Source organism: Dermacentor albipictus, chromosome 10 (assembly GCF_038994185.2).
Source record: "Dermacentor albipictus isolate Rhodes 1998 colony chromosome 10, USDA_Dalb.pri_finalv2, whole genome shotgun sequence".
NCBI classification, from domain to species: domain Eukaryota; kingdom Metazoa; phylum Arthropoda; class Arachnida; order Ixodida; family Ixodidae; genus Dermacentor; species Dermacentor albipictus.
Genome location: NC_091830.1, coordinates 34,978,470 through 34,995,419, shown reverse-complemented (window position 1 = coordinate 34,995,419; position 16,950 = coordinate 34,978,470). Strand labels below are relative to the sequence as shown.

The 16,950-nt window shown below is 43.4% G+C and overlaps 1 protein-coding gene across 2 annotated transcripts in view; it reads right to left on the bottom strand.

The window, feature by feature from the left end:
* Positions 1-6,456: 6,456 nt before the first annotated feature.
* LOC139050834 (uncharacterized) overlaps positions 6,457-16,950 on the bottom strand; it is a 19,174-nt gene continuing 8,680 nt past the window's right edge. For both annotated transcript variants that reach the window (XM_070527621.1, XM_070527620.1), the window contains exons 3-6: positions 15,680-15,994; positions 12,384-12,728; positions 10,657-10,807; positions 6,457-6,659 (exon numbers count right to left, since the gene is read on the bottom strand). In XM_070527621.1, coding sequence (XP_070383722.1) covers positions 6,626-6,659; positions 10,657-10,807; positions 12,384-12,728; positions 15,680-15,994 — 845 coding nt within the window. In that variant the 3' untranslated portion in view covers positions 6,457-6,625. The remainder of the gene's footprint in view (positions 6,660-10,656; positions 10,808-12,383; positions 12,729-15,679; positions 15,995-16,950) is intronic.

Below are 16,950 nucleotides of genomic sequence, written 5' to 3'. Positions count from 1 at the left end.
TTGTTAATAATTCTGCTGCTCATATTGCTGCTTGCTAATTGTAGCCGGTGCATTTACAAGTAATATCACTAAGAAACCAATTTCGACGATTACAGCAATTTCGTGACGGTATTTTTCAAAATGCGTGACAAAATATATTCGGCGTTCAGTTACTTTAGTGCTTCCCTGCATAAAAGAGGGTTTTCTTAAATAAGTCAGCGCAGCAGTAGTACATTTTTACGGCGAGTTTAGTGGCGCGTTTCCCCACCATTCCTTCATTTCAAGCGGATAAGCCTTGCAAACCCGATGGCGACAATTCGTATGTTAGCATACCTGTCAATAAGTAATTAATTACAAAGTTATTTTTTAGTAGTATTAATGTCTGTTCTTGTGAATAATTTAGCTCAGGAATTAGAATCATGTTAGCTGCAACAGGCGATCTTTATAAATTTATAAATTCCGTAACACCTTAAAATGATCACTGCGGATATGTCACGTGACAAATACAGCGAGTCTTCTTTTTATACATGTATAAGCAAAGGCTCGTCCTGCTGTCAACATGCGACCTCAAGTTCAAAAAGAACACTCTTGTATGTGCTTGCTCCCTCTCTATCTGCTGCAGGGTTCCTGAATGGCCTCTCTTTCACCCACGCTCCATTTACTATAAGGTTCCTCGATGGTATCTCCCTCGCCTCCACTCCGTGGGTGAGGGAGAGACTATTCAGGCAGCCTAATTAACCCGTCATATTCAACAAGAGTGCCTAGCCCTGTCACAGCGCTGAGATTCCGATGAGCGTGAAACGCACAGACACCTTAGCACTGCGGATTTTAAGACCGTTAAAGAGCCCCAGGGGCTCAAAATTATTCCGCGGTACCCCGCTAGGCGTGCCACATAATAATATCGCGGTGTTGGCACGTAAATCCACAGAACCTAATTTCTTAAAGAGTTCTCTATAGCTACGTTAAACGGCGCCGCTTCATATGATAATTGCAATGTCGCTGTCCGGAAATCGGTACAACGCATTCACAAGCGTGTGAATGCTTGGGCTTGTTACTCATTCATGACTATACCTAAAGCGGGAGCTAGACCAGACAGTGTGTTTCCAGACACTTCCGTCATGTCTGCCAGGTGCTGCACGAAGGTAAGCATTCGACGGAGATCTGCTTGAATGAGAACTAAACTGAAATAAACACAGAGTGCTCCAACTATATGCGCCGGAGCTTAGGTTGGCGAAACTGACAATCCTCTTCAAAGGATCCGGCCACATACTAGTGGTCTTGGCCACCTCGACAGGGAGTACAGTGCTGAGGTTGAACAATGGGAACTCTTCGATTACCACATTAACCTCGACGGTGCCGTCATACCGAAGAAGAAACGACACCAGTCATGACTCATTCTAAGAGCACAGGCAAACGTCAATAGCTCCTCGGGAACTCCTCCCGTCACGAGTTTATGATTTCTCAAGGTCTCCGCATGCCTGTCTAACCACACACGCATATAACCAATGATGAGGCTCCCGGCATCTCACTCCTTAAGGAGCTGGCTCGGTTTCTAACCTTCGGGCTCTTAAAAATAAATATTGGTTGGAGTTCTTTCAGTGGTTAATTCCAAAGAAGTTTTGTTTCGGTTATACCGAACAGCCTTTCGGTTGGAATCAGCCGAAGTAGTTCCCCATAAGTTGAAATGAAAAATTGCGCTTGTAGTATCTTCTAAGGCGGTTTTTTGTTCAGAACTGCTCTTTAACGATAGCCAGTTGGCGTCATTAGCATTCCGCTTACCCCGAGAATTGGCTAGAATGTGGTCTTCGGAATGAATTTAGAACAAGCGCTTTCTGTGACTACTGGCCCTGAAGTTGTTCACTGACCACTCTGATAACAATGTGCACAGGAACGCAGTCCTCGCGTCATTCACGAGCATTTATATTGTTGCTGCCAACTTTTTGAAGGAAATAATATTCTAGCCACCTAGATAGCGTCGTTTGATCTCTAATTACGAGCGATATTCTGCTAAGGGCTCATTACATTCATTGTTATGCTAATTAAATTTAACAGACGGCTCTCCTCCAATTATTTTCTTTTTATAAAGAGAAAATTACAAACGTTTTTTCGAGGAAGCCATTGGGTTTTCTTTGTAGCAATCACTACGATCTGGTGAATGTCTCATTTTCCCTTCATTAATTAGTTTTCTCCGCCTTGCGGGTTTCCGTAGATTACGTCAGTTTCTCTTTATGTCCGTGTGAAGCTTTCTTGCTCTGTTCTTCCAGTATATTTTGTTTCTATATTATAAACTTTTCCCTTCAAGCAATATGCCATACAGGTGCTCTGTTCGAGCCTGATTCACTTCGACATAAATTGGACATGTCATATTCGCGCAAGTGTACGTGACCTGAAATGTATTGCATTATATCTGAACAAAGAGACTCCACACAACGACAATGCATTCAGAAAATAATTAGTTCTGTATTACCCATTGTTTATAGTGACTCGCATTTCAAGTACTCCCGAAACCTAATGTTTACACTAAAACTTCATTAGTGAGCGTCGCTTGCCATTCGCTTCTTCTCAATAAAATTTATGTCGTTGCTAAGGGCCTTGGCGCAATATTCTTTCGTCACTTTGGCTTGGTATATTTTTGGTTCTGGGAACTTGAAATATACGATGCGAGAAAAAATGGCTCTATGCGCAAATGCATTGTTTTTGCTCACCAGGCGAAAGCATGCCCACCTGCTAACTCATCGCAAAGGCCGCACGAGTCGGATAGCTTTAGTGTTTCTGCAATCGCTGCACCTCATTATAGTACTTTCTTAACATGTTGCAAGCAGTGCATGAAATGCTCTTGGCAATATTTTTGCAGCGCTTCCTATTAACTCGCGGAGCTATATACTGTGCAATCTATGAAAGCACATATTAGCCTCGGTGGACTGACGCCACCTCGCGGACGATGACGGAATTCATGAGGGGAACCGAAACAGAAAGAATGGTTGAAAGCCAAGACTGGAAATTGTAAATACCGTAAGTCGTGTGTTTTCTATTGCGGGCCGCAAATGACTTGTATCTCCATTGTTGCAAACTTTGCAATGTTTGTTGTTTGGGTTTGCGTAATTAGAGCGCCCTTTGTGGTCTATTGGAAGAAGTAAAATCAAAGCACACACGCTCTCATCGTTTCAATGGATCCACACAGTGCTGGCGAATTTGCTCCGTCAAAAATGTAAAAAATTCGGTGGTCTCTCGAGGTTGTTTTCATGCAGATTCGCATTCTTTTTTTTTGCATTCGAATGTTTTAGTTGAAGGATTTCTGAAAAATAGCTGCATTAAGAGAATAACAAGGCAGCTACCGCGTTTATCATGTTCTTAGAGTTAATCTGCTGAAGTTCGTTCCAAAGTCAAAATGAGTAGCCCCGCTCGAGGAAATTATGTTGTGTCGCCAATGCGCGTTGTGTTCGAGGTTCCGCAGAGAGATTCATGCTTTAATTTGGTGGCTTTTTGTTGGGTGCCCGCTACTGGAAATTCATCCTAATTAGTCTGCTTCCAGGTTCAAATTGCCAGCAACATTAATGTCCCAACTAAAGATTTCACATTTCACAAATATCCCGATTCCACATGCCAGCGAAGTTTTACCCCTGGTCACATTCATTAATAACCTTCCAAGTTTGCCGAAAAGCATGCATTAATAGAGAAATTTTTTTTGAAGTTATCGCTCCGAATAAAGCCTCACTCGTACCATGGCTGCAAAAGTACTGTGTTAAGGTGTAACTAATGTGTAAGTGATGTGACACATCCTACTTGACATGCGATTCGACCCTGGTGCTTTAAAAGCATCTTGAGACAGCAACTTCCAATAAGGTTAGATGAATGTAAAGAGGCTTTTTACGATCAGTGTCTGCAAGTAGGATTATGTAGTCTGACCGATACATAATGGACAGTAAGCTGGTTCTTAGATGTAAGGTAGTCAAGAATCTGGGCTCTCATCATCTCATCTCAATTAATCAACAGACAGTTCTTGTCAACGCTGTGCACATGTACTTATTTGGTTGCATATTATTTAAACTTGTTCAACGCTGATTTTTGCATTTTAATTTGGAAAGAGTTCTAAACGTATGTGCGTGGCTAATGACGCGCACAAATGTTAAAAAATTTGTCCAACTTCCAATGAATTTAGTTCAGATTCAGCATGTGTTATCGGCATTTGTATAATCCTTTGTCGCTGTTCCCAAGTTCCTTTGGGCACTTGTACTCATGATGCACTTTATAAATGTTGTTTACTTGCACGTGTTTCCCCACATCTTTGTATGCTCTCCTACTTTTCTGTGTTCCTTCCCATATTTGTTTGCAGATCCTTGAATGAGTCTGTGGAATGTGTTTGTCTTCTTAAAACCTTTCACGGCAGACACACTTGCCTACACGATTACATTTTGAGACTACAAAGAGAAAACGAAAGCACGGACATTTAACAGTGAGTAAATTGTACGTTCTCCATGGCTGATGTAGCATCATTTCACATTTCAAGTTGCAATTTTCACTTCAACTCATATCTCAAGTCGGAGTGCATTGAGATCTTTTCAATGTCAATTGTGGTTAGGTGTTGGCTCCATCACAGCTCCTTCAGCAAGAAAAGTAGTGATTATAGTTTTTGATAGTATTTTTGGGGCAGCGAAGACAACATAAACCACTGATTATATCATTGCCTTGCATTTATTACAAAAGGAGAATAATATTCCCATACATTGTGGTTGCTGTACACAATTCCACATGGTTCACATAGACGCTACCGGAACACCGCCTCCAGCGACCACCGGCCCAGGAAGTAGCGAAGGCACTTTTGGGCTCTTTGAAGACGACTAACTTGTGTGATGCCTTTTGACTGTGTTTTACTGCGGGCACATATTCTCACATTCCCCGCACCTTTTCTTTCTATCGCTCTGTCATCTTTCTATTCCCCTTTTTCCTTCACCCACCGTAAAGAAGATAACCATATGCTTTTCTGGTTAACGTCCATGCCTTCTCTCTTTCCTTTTGTATCACTCCCTCTTTCCCCTTTGGCGTGCTGAGTATTACTACAAACGATCACATTACTGACTGTCCTGTCGGTTTGCTGGGGGTGTTCGAAAAGCTGCGTTTGGGCACCACCGATGCCCACTGCTGCCAATATTGGCCCAGTCACTGATATGAACTTTCATTTTTTAAGGAAAACAAGAATCCAATGGACTGTAACTCAAATCAATGTTCAACAGCTCTTTATTGTCTATGGCTCACAAGAACGTTTCCACAAGGCTGCCCCACCGTCTTTGCTCTAGTGATACAAACGGGGATGCCTTGAAATGAACTCATATTGACTTGGCATATTTATCGAATATGAGTCGCCATTCGGGACTGAAAGCGCTAGTGCGAAAGGAGGTAGCACGAAGTAAAGGAGCAGTTGCTTGACAAGATAGGCAAAGACAATGTGTCTCTCTCGTCGTCCAGTACCCTTGGCCTCGCGGTACCATTCTCCACAGTAAACATGACTTGTCAACGAGCCCAATTAGGTACTTATTTGAAAGGGTTGGACTGTGCATAAAAAGAGTTTCCCGGTTATTTCAAAATAAAATCAAACGAAACCTTTTCTATTTACCCGAAAGGACAGATTTTGGAGAGGCTCATTGGCCAAAAGCTGTTACGAACACCTTGACTGGGTCAGTGAGCCCTACACAAGGCAGTTGGGAGTACAACAAAACGTTACGAAGGATTATAGCACATTACATTATAAATATAAAGTAATGAAATGCTTTTCACCATTTCGTAATGCCAATCCACTAAAATTATTAATAAATTACATACGTAACTACATGATATACAATTTCATTTCTCCAGAAAAGACATATAGTAAAGAAGAAACTCCAGAAAAAGACATAGTGAAGGTAACATACAACCATAAAAAGAACAATGATTGTGAAAATGATATCACTGAAGTAATAGATTTATACAAATTCTAATTTTCTTTATATATGCTTTGTATTTTACGAGGTCATATATGTTTTGTATTTTACGAAGTCAAAAGGCACCAAAGAAAGGTTTATTTTTCTTTTGTTCCACGACTAAGACTAACCAGTGCGACCTAAATGCGCTAACCTTATATTTTAAATGAAAACTTTAAAATAAGAGCAAATTAGCGTAAACTAACCTCTATGGCTGATAGGAAAGCTGATGTTTAGCGCTCTTTCTGACCTCCTCGTAAATATTTCTGTTTGAACGTTGTCTCTATGCTCCCAAAAAGACCACCGAAATTCTGTTACCAGCTAAAGTGATGCCCTTGCGGGAAAAGAATGAGATCCTTCGCAATAATCTATACGAAACAATAATGAAAGAACCCATAATTGTGTATCGCGCTGGAGATGACACACCGGTAGCACAAGTACTTTGTGACGGAAATATCACGGTTTCTTATCCGATCTGACTGAAATATCAAATGAGAAAACGTAGGATCAGCACGAAAGAATGTGAGATTTATTGCACACGAGAGATTGGAGCACCACACTTGTCACTGTGTCCAGTTGGCTGATGATTGTTACGATGAAAATGAGGCTGTCTGTAGTTCAGCCATTTGATCGCGCAGCTTTGCGTCTTCTCGTTCGCAGCAAACTGGCGAAGCATTCTTTTGGTCCAAGAGTCAGGGACTGTCGTCGTTTCTCAGGAGGCCTCGCCTATAAAGAGAAGGTCCATAAGGAGTCACATGATCACATTAGTTGCGCAATAGCCACCCGACGACTGTCAACACTGCAACGCAAATTTGAAGATCTTGCAGTGAAGGACCATTACCCGTTTTCACCGCATCGATTTATTGAAAAATAATCTAGAGCTCAGTACGTGTGAGGATGCTGCGATGCTTAGCTTCCTTTCTCTGCATCGCCGCAAACTTGTGCTCAGCTTAGAATACTGAAAATCTAAAAAAAAAACATACATGTAGCGCCTATGGAACGCGCCCATGGCCGGGCTGCTATCTCCTCGGTGGTGTGCGCAAAAGCTGAAGAGTGTTTGTGATTTTGCTTCGATAAAGTTTTCTCGCGCCTGGTGCAGCTTGGGAAAGGCTCGGGAAACACGGATCAGCGCGGATATTGCTGGCTCATGTGTTATCTCGGACAGTGCCGAAACAACGCGGAAGGACGCGACGGAAGGAAGCAGTGCATGCACCTCCTCCTGGAAGCAGCTAACCGGAATGAAGCGGAGACGGAACCGGATTTAGGCGGTGGCGGCTCCTCAAAGGGTGACACTACTTAAAAGAACGGGAGACGTGATGAAGACACTTTGGGTGCTGTGACATAGTCTTTCCAGTCCGCACATAAAGAGAAGGAGCGGAACACAGAGGCATCAAGTTGGTTAGTTACAACTATATGACGCCAACAGATAATGAAGCTAAGAAACGCAGAGAGGACATTAATCAATAGCGGGAAAGTCTCAACTTTAACACATACCGACAGAAGAAAACACAAAGGAAAAAAGCAGGACGAGCGCTGACTCGAAAATTAGGATTCTGTTGTAACCGGGTGACTTACTATACAGACGTTATCGTTTTTCTTGAAAGTGTAGCAATGATAAGCTAAAGTGGAGCGAAAGCGGGCGATGGAAAACGACTGACCATCGTTGGGAGTTGAACACGCACCTTCGGCATTAGACGTGCATTTCTCTACCAGTTGGGCTATGGCTGCGGTTGCTTCCACATGAACATTCTTGGGTATTTACGTGTGTGTACAACATCTAACCCGAGGAGTGTTAGCCAGCGGCCACTTATGTTCACCTAATCACACAGTGTAGGTATTACATTCACATACATTTACCATCACACAGTATGCTCGCGTAACCATGTCAAAATTTGGCGCAGAATTTGGTATTATTTACCTAATGCCACTGTGCCTTCATCACCGCTCGAGCTGAAGTCCAAGCAGGGCAGTGTCCAAAATCACTAAGGAATTTAGCTACTCGAGCACTGGCATTGGAAATAACGAGTCACATTCTTGTTGAAGTTTTCAAACTTTTTACGCGTCTTTTTTTATCGTATGTGTACTGTGCTAAAGCTATGGTAATTTGTGCTCGTGCTACACTTTTTACAAAGTTGTCCTGTAAAGCTCAAAACTGAGTTCATCTCAATTGGCATCTCACTGACAGTCTATGCAAGCTTTTATTTTATTACGCTACTTTAGTGCATTCATCGTAAGCAAAGCGACAATAAAGGCGCCTGATAATTCTACCATATATAATAGCATATACTCCGAAAACTACTGCGTGAACCTGTTTTCGAAGGAATTCAGCAAACGAAAAGAAATCTCTGAATATATTTTAAACTGATGTTCAACCACCTACGACCATGGTATCTATTCAAAATTTTGTACCAATTGAAAGCTATTTCACAATGTTGCAATGCTATTCACCAATGCGATAGTTTGTAAAAATAATAAAGAACAATCATCGAACGTTATTTTTGAAGTAGGCGATATTTCTCGTGGTATTCACCGCCTCTAATAAATTTCGACCTCTTTTTGTCTAATGAACCTACAGATGCTGGATCACTCATCACTAGCACAGCTACAGCTAAAGTTCGAGCCATCTCTGCAGACTTCCAGTGCTCTAACCTACAATTTTTTATAACACACTGGCAGGGCTTGAGGCAAGTCCCTCCTGCCACGAGCGTGTGGGGGTATGGGTCTGCCATGGCGTTACTGATGCCACAACCGGCGCAACCAATGAATGGGTGCCGAGTCCTACACGCACCTTCTACCTTTTTACTTACCACTCACAAATCTTTCTATTTACAGGCCTCCTCATCTCGCCGACTACTCCACCCCGCATTCTCTCCTTGTCTTCAGAGTGCAACAACCACAGCAACGCAACACATCTCATTCTTCAAAGAAACCTTTTTTTTAATATAGAAATTTCACTAAATATTATTATCCATAGAATGGTGACTGTTAGGGCTAGTCGCTGATTAACGTGAATTTGCAGTGTGAAGGCAAAACGCGACAAGGAAACGTGCTGGTTTTCCCACTGAGGTTTTATATCCAATGAGTCAAAATTTATTGATGACTACCAGAAAGAACCTCAGCCAACTTCTGTCTGAAATATTCGCCATATTCGGCCTGCAGATTACATTGTCCTGTTGAGAAATCATGGGGATGAATTGCAACCATGGGAATGAATTGCAACAAATGATTCAGGACCTTAACCGAGAAAGTGTGAGTCGGGCTGAAGATAAATATGCAGAAGACAAGGGTAACCTTGAATAGCCTGACAAGGCAACAATGATTCTTGATCGCCAGCTGGCCTCTCGAGTGTGTACAGGAGCCTAGAGGCCACACTTGATCTAGAATTGACCTTGACTGGCTAGCCATTCTGGATCAATTGCCTGTTGTACTATGGTATATAAGGGGTAACCATGTGCAATAAAATACAGTTGTTGGTAGCGCTGTGTCTTCGTTCTCTTCTGCTGACCTACGTGCTATTTTGCGCTTTGCCTCAAGTTACGCAGTACGAACTAGCCCACCAGTGTGTTGTCTTGTACTCACAATGTGCCCTGATCATGAGAAGGAAATTTACAGAAGTGTGAAAATGGTGTGGCGTGCATACGGCCGGATTTACCAAATCCTGACTGGGAGCTTACGACTGTCGATGAAAAGGAAACTGCACAATCATTGCATTCTACCGCTGCGAAGATATGCGGCTAAAACCCGGATGTTAACAATGAAGCTCGAGAAGAAGTTAAGGACTGCATAAAGACTGGCGGAACTAAAAATGTTAAGCTTAATGTTAAGAGACAGGAAGATAGCCGTGTGGATCTGAGAGCAAACATGAATAGCCGCTATTATAGTTGACAATAAAAGGAAATATGGAGCTGGGCAGGCCATATATATGTGGTGATGAAATAAGGGAATTCGCAATCGCAAGTTGGAAGCAGCTCACGTAAGACTATGGTAATTGGACATAGCTAGAAGGGACCTTCATCCTGGCAGTGGACATAAAAATAGGATGATGCGGCTGATGATGATGAAGAAAATTATAGACATCCTCCACACGCGGTGATCATCGCAACGGGCTAGTCGGCAATGGCACGCTAAGTATCACCTGCTTCTTCGTTATACGTCATGTATTGTGCATTCAATACATGTTACACAGGTGTTTTTACATTTCGCCCTCACGGGAATGCGATCACCGTGGCCGTGATTTGATCCCGCGCCTTTAGGCTTAGCAGCGCAATACCAAATTCGTTACCCACTACGGTGGGTACTCTTTGCATTTACAGTGGTTTGTTGTTGGTGTGATACCCAATTGTCTCCATTTTGTATTGATTAAGTCGTCATTATTCTTTCTTTTTCTGTTTCACTCCTATGCATACATTTTGGCGCATTGGATAATAAAAGCTTAGTTATAAGTGACCTTTTCGCCTAGTCCTGTTTATGTCCTCGATTTACTTTGGAGCATTAACCTCACAATTATTTATTATCCTATTCAGTTATAGAAGAAAAGATAACAACAAAACTTCAGTGGCATGACGAACGCTTGCGGCTTCTACAATGATTCGGCACGCCACCCGTACGCAGCACACATATAATACAAGCATGCGGAAATAGTTCAAGTGTCATGATACAGAACAGTAGCACGTAAAACTTGTGAGTACATATAGGAACCCATAAAGATAATAAAAATGTTTACCCATCGTTCTTCTTATACTTCTTGTACCCAAGGAATAGAAGAATAGTGAGTAGAATAACCGCCAGAGGAATGAGAATGATGCACAAGATCACTGAGGTTGACAGGCTTGACACAGCCGAAGGGACGGCTCCATCGACATCGTGAAGTGCAGCTATAAGCAAAATCCACACAAAAAACTGATTACGACCAAAACATGGAAACGTTGAAGTTTAGCAATGAATGAAAACATAAAGGTATATTACTGCAAAGGGTGAAGTTGTTACTACATGAACGGTTGAATGAGTGAACAAGTAAAAAAAAATTGGAGGACGCTTAAGCTTCGCCTTCAAGAGTGGAACGCGACAGCGTTCCCGTCGACCCGCCAAGGGGTGTAAGACAATGGGCTACGGCGCAGCGACTACGCGCCCCGCATCGGACGCGGTGAGCGTCGAGCAACGCAGCATTCGGCGCGGCAACGAAATGTGCGCCTGAGCAAGTGACGCACACCTGAGCCTCAGAAACAGCTAGTTTCTAAGGCAACACCGCATTCACTAGAGGCGCTTTTGTACCGCTTTGAAGCATCGAACCCGTGGCTCAGTGAATAAAGAAAAAAAAATCGTGGCTCAGTGGTAGCGTCTCCGTCTCACACTCCGGAGACCCTGGTTCGATTCTCACCCAGCCCATCTTGCAAGTTGTTTTTTATTCATGAAGTGCCTGCTGGGATTCATAACTCACGGCCAATGCCGCCGACGCCAACACCGGTTTTTCTGCGACACGAGCTCCTTAACGCTGTCGCGTTAAAATTTGGCTCCAATGCACGCTGTAAAGCTGGTTGCCCAGCCAAGCTGTAGTATCGCCGGATCCGGTAAAATAAAGTCAGGTAGCCTCGAACAATGGAGCAATGTGCTACATGAAATGACTCACAGCAAGGCAAAAATGCCCTGTGCCAAAAGTTTACTTCTTTGAAACGATATCGATAAGTTCTTTGTGATCGCTGTGGTAAACACTGACTGAGGTTTTCCGTTGCTGCTTTAGATAGTATCTTAGCTAGATTCTCTCCACAGCGCAACGCAACACAAATGAAAACAGTGGTTAGGCCCTTCCTCATTTACATATGAAAGTGTAGTAACGTCAATTCCGGCTTCGTATGCTGCAGTTACCGCTACGCGGCAACTGCAGCTTATGCAACCATAATATTCTTCTGGAAACTCAGGCGGCGAACACTACGGGCTTCGAATTGTTCTAACGCGCCTAGCAACCTTTCACACGGTTTTTACACGTGTTTTATGCTACTTTTTACTGAAACCTATACTGTAGTGTGCCCTGCATGCGTAATTCGATTAGAGATGGGCACCTTTCTCTTCAATTCGTGTTACGGTTTTGTCAATTGTTCTGTTCACGGAGATGGAGAAATTCCCGGGTTCGAGTTCGCCGTAAAAACTCAATTTATTTCTATGCAAATTTAAAAAGTGAGAAGTTCGACTATCAGCGACGCCATTCCCTATATTCGGAGGTTTTATGTGTAATATCGCTAAATTTAGGTAAATGTCAAATATTTGCATCCGCTTATACCCGTGCAAAAGTGGAACAAGACTAAGAGTGTATCACGTATCACGGAGCCATGTCATGCAAAGTTAACACTCTCTAGCACACGATTCACGTCCCTAAATGGTGCGGTGCTCCGCTTGAGATCCACTGGCCCATGCTTAGGTTCTATTTTCTGACCGTTTTATCTGTTCGTTGCTTACCCTTCATTTCTGTGGACGCAGCTACGTAGGCAGCCGGGTAGACAAATTCGCCAACACCGACCCCTTGGAACACATCCGGGCCGATGAAGAGGACCGTGGAGACCCCAAAGACCGTAGTGCCGTTGCAGATGACGTTGTCGTACTCGAACCTCGGGGTGTCAGCGGGCACGCGGAATACCTTCGAGGTGTCATTGACGGAGAAGACCTCCACATTGTAGGCCGTCACGGAGGAATCGCCGAGCTGGGCGGGTTTCCACTCCAGAACGACAGATGCGTAATAGCCACCGGCATCGCATCTAGTGCGGTTTTCTGTAGCGTGTAGGTCTTGCGGAAAGTACTTGCTCGCTGTGAATATAAGAGGAGAAAAAGAATGAGGGGGAGGGGTGTGGTGAGAGGCTGAGGATTAGCGATACGGGAAAAAAGTACGACCGAATTCACTTCGAAATTCAAAGGCTTAGACACAGACAATGTAAATAATATTGACCGCAAATAAAGACGGGGACAACGGAAGAGAACACAACAACGACACGTTTTTGAGTTGGTTTTTGTGTTCTTCTGCTGCCCCCGTCTTTATTCGCGGCGAAGGTGATACGTAGTAAATGCCAACTACGTCAAACTGAAGTTCTCCTGATGTCAGAATGCAGCGACGTCAACTAGGTGCATGGTGTCCGATCTGCTACCCTACACAAGGGGAACGCAATTAACGGATTAAAAGAAAGCGTAAAAGCACTGAGAGTACCGCTTCACCCGATCCTGAACATCTATAGGTACAGATCCCTAAGCACCATCAACACTATTTATGTATTTATTCATGTAGTTATTTCCCATACCTTACCGGCCCCTAGGTGGGGAAATGTGTGGAGGGCCTTACTAAATGAAATAGTAGTACGAAGGCCTAAATTACTGGGAAAACGAGGAAATCTAAGGACAAAGGTGACATGTACAAGAATAATCGTTATGCAATTCATCAAAATATTAGGTGATGATTGCATCAGACATATTTCTATACATAGAAACAGAAGGTGCATAAATGTTGAGAAAATACAAACATAAAAACAAAAAAACAGGAATAACGCTAAGAAAAACGGTAATACATATTGCAGTCCGAAATATGTTGTTGAGCTATGGAAACCATGCGCTCGAGAACTTCAGAAACTGCAACAACCGCATGCCGTCTTTTTCTAAACTAGACATAATGATTCCTGTTAGCGATTTCCACAGCATTCGGAACGTATGTGAGACACGTGAGGCTTTAAATGGCGTCGTTGGTGTGCTAACTAAGCGTTGAAAACCTTATAGACTTGTGGTTAGACAGTCCCACGGAACCTCATAGGATAGGTTAGGTAATAAGTTTTGGAAACCTACTAACATACGCATGAAACACGAGAAATATGAAAGCAATTACCAAGACAATTTTTGTCAAGTATGAACAGGTTTTTCGAAACCAGTCAGTCGTGGATGGTGCTTTTCCTCTGTTTCTACTGATATACAAAACGCGAAGGAATTATCTACGTAACATACATAATTTCTCAGCTAGCTAACTCAATATATTCAAGTATTTTGACTGTGAAAGATCGCTTCAATGACGTGTAGCAATAAAACAATACCAGGAAACCTAAGCACTTAGGAGTTGTGAATGCCAAAGCATTATTCTACATTAAGGGTACGCGGGTAAGCGGGTATTCTACAGCGGGTAAGCGGGTAAGCATTCTACAGCGGGTAAGCGAGCGCATTGATACTCTTGGCCAATACCTCCGAGATACCAGAAGGTTGCTGCAATTCGATCCGTAATGCCGTGTTACTTCGCCTGGCTCCCACAAAATCCAGTGGGGACGCTCCCGAGTAAGGTGTGCAGATTTTGACGTCACCGCTTTCGTCACGTCCCGTAACGTGTTGGTGGTGCTGTGCACACGCTCGTAGCCTAGTTCCGCATAGGCTCCATGAAGCAAGTGGAATGTTTCACCCAATATTTTCCGCATACTAAATGGAGTCTATATCGAACAAATGTTGATGAGCGCTGGCTATTGCTTTGATCGAGTTTCTTGTCGGAGTTATCTCATGTCACTCTTAGCTGCTTAGAGGAAAGAAAATCGGCCGCCGAAAAGCTCGAGCCGTGCATTCCAGAAGTGCGCTGTTGCTAATAGCCATAACCTCTGACAGCATTCCACATATGCTTTATTAAATTAGTGGAATGCCTTCTTTTTTGGTCGATTTGACTTTCGCCATGTAAGAGAAACGTACTTGCGAAAAATGTTTCTCTCATTTATTCGAATTTGTGTGAGTCGAAATTGGCCCCCGAATTCAAGAACATTCCTACAAAAAAAAAAAACTCCCCCTCGACTCAAGAAAGTCGATGGCAGCGCCGCCATATGAGAGAATTTGTCACTGCGCTTCTATGACACGGCATGGCAATTCTCGACAATCGTAGTGCACTCTTCAGTCGAGGGGTGGGGCTCTGCTCAATTGGGTGCTCAACAGCTCAGCTCCACACGGAGAATGCTGAGATATCTGTACAGGAAAAACATTGATTCACAGTGGAGGAAAAGGACAAGGAAGCTTACCAGCAAGTATGCAGCCTGTAGGATGGGCAACACAGCAACAAAGAACGTCAAGCGGAAAGTCAGAGAGCCTGACATAATCTCATGGGTGGCGGCAATGGAAAAGAAGCCTGCCATGAGTAACTGCTTAAGAGGAAAAAACTAAAACAGGAAAGAAAGAATTTATGATAACTCAAAGGGAAGCTAATTACTTCACGAAGCGAGATCGGGCTGCCTTCGAACAGGCACCTATAGAGCGAGATATAAGAAGGAAGAAGAAGCGTGATGTTGCTGCGATAAAGCTAGGGAAACGATGCAGCATGTTTTATTAGAATGTGAAGACGTCTACCCAGGAGTCTATTTAGGCACCACTGGCTTCCTTGAAGCCCTTCGGTTCAGCGAGAGCAGTGGAAAAGTAAACAAGTTCGAAATAGGGATTAGTAAAAGGCGATTGGAAGATTAATGAAAGTAGGGAAACGACAAAAAAACAGGGACGTACAAAAGCACACTTCGCTATAGGGTGTCAGAAAATTTGTTTCTAGGAGTTCATTGTGTTTTTTTTATTGTTTAACCTAGATAGGACATTAGGCAGTATAATTAGCAAGAGCTTGGTGGCGCAGCCCACCGCCCCGATCCAAAGGGGACGCTCATAACATCCATCCACATCCATCCGTCCATGGAGTCGAGGAAGAACTCCGAGCCGGGGATGGTTCTGAGAATACGGCGGTAAAGGGTAATATAATGAAGACAGGTTCTTACTTCGGTCTCCCGTTGCGTAGAGCACGGATGGGGAAAGTGCGGACCCTCCGGATTCGAAGAGGGCCTCCACACGAAGAATGTAGGCGTTCCAGCATTCCATTGAGTGAACCACGTGCTTAGTAACATCTGCGTCGACGTGGATCAGGCTGTCGGTGCCGTTGAGTGTGATCACGTGGATGTTGTAGCCTTTGATGGGGCTTTCAACAATCAGCGGGCGCTCCCAGCTCACGTCGACCTCCAACGGACCCACATAGACGGTGTTGCAAGTGATATCGTTTGTTCTAGCCGTGACATTTCGTGGGGCTAGGTCCTCCGCTGGGAGCCATGCACGAAAGCAGGCAAGAAAAAAATACGCATGAGGACAATCATGGCCTTCAAGTTAGCAACTGAAATCGTTGCTCACATTTTTGCCGTTTTGTTTGAACGTTGACAAGGCTTTGCAAAATGAAATTTTACTTAGCTAAATAGGTGATAAAAGATTCAAGCGACCTTGCCAAAGCTTCAGGATCAGACATTGTCTACGTTGCTTATTACCAGCTTTCAATGGCGCCTGAGCAGGTGACGTGGTCACCTGCTGGTTAGAATACACGACTGATGTCCGCGCATATCGCCTCCGAGATTCCTGAGCCTGCCACGGGCTGCCGCGGGTGGGGCTAATCTCGGAGGTTATACTACAGTGTACTAGTTTTGCTGAGGAGCCATGCGTTCTGAGTTACGTTTCTCCACCAGCGATCGGTAAAGGTGGTGTTTATTCTTTCATCTTCTGTGTCGCAACTTTTATTTTTGCGAGCATTCCATGACGCATACAGTAGTACGTGAACAGCAAAATATTCCACGGAAGCTTCTTTATTACGCATCATCTGAAATTAATTTCTTTAAGAGGCCCGAGCTATTGTTTTACTTGCCCTTCGTTGACACTTCTCTTGCCTTGACGCTCCTTTAAAGCGGCTTTCATGTTCCTAAAATTGTTATCCTAGGTGGCAGAACTTAAATACTGTGCTACATTTATGGTATAATGAACACGTATGAGGAAATAAATTGGCATGAAATGAAACAATAATGTTTGTGACGGTTTAAGTTTCGTGTGAACTGCTTAACCAAGCGAGAAGGGGTATTCTCGATTATTCATGGTTTCAAACTCTCAGACACAGACATGTTATTGCAAAAAAAAACTAGAGTAATGAAGACGAGTTTGCATATCCTGTCCACTCAGCGTTGCCAATGGTTCAACCACTTCAGTAAGAAACTGTGCTACGTTCCCAGTAGAATTA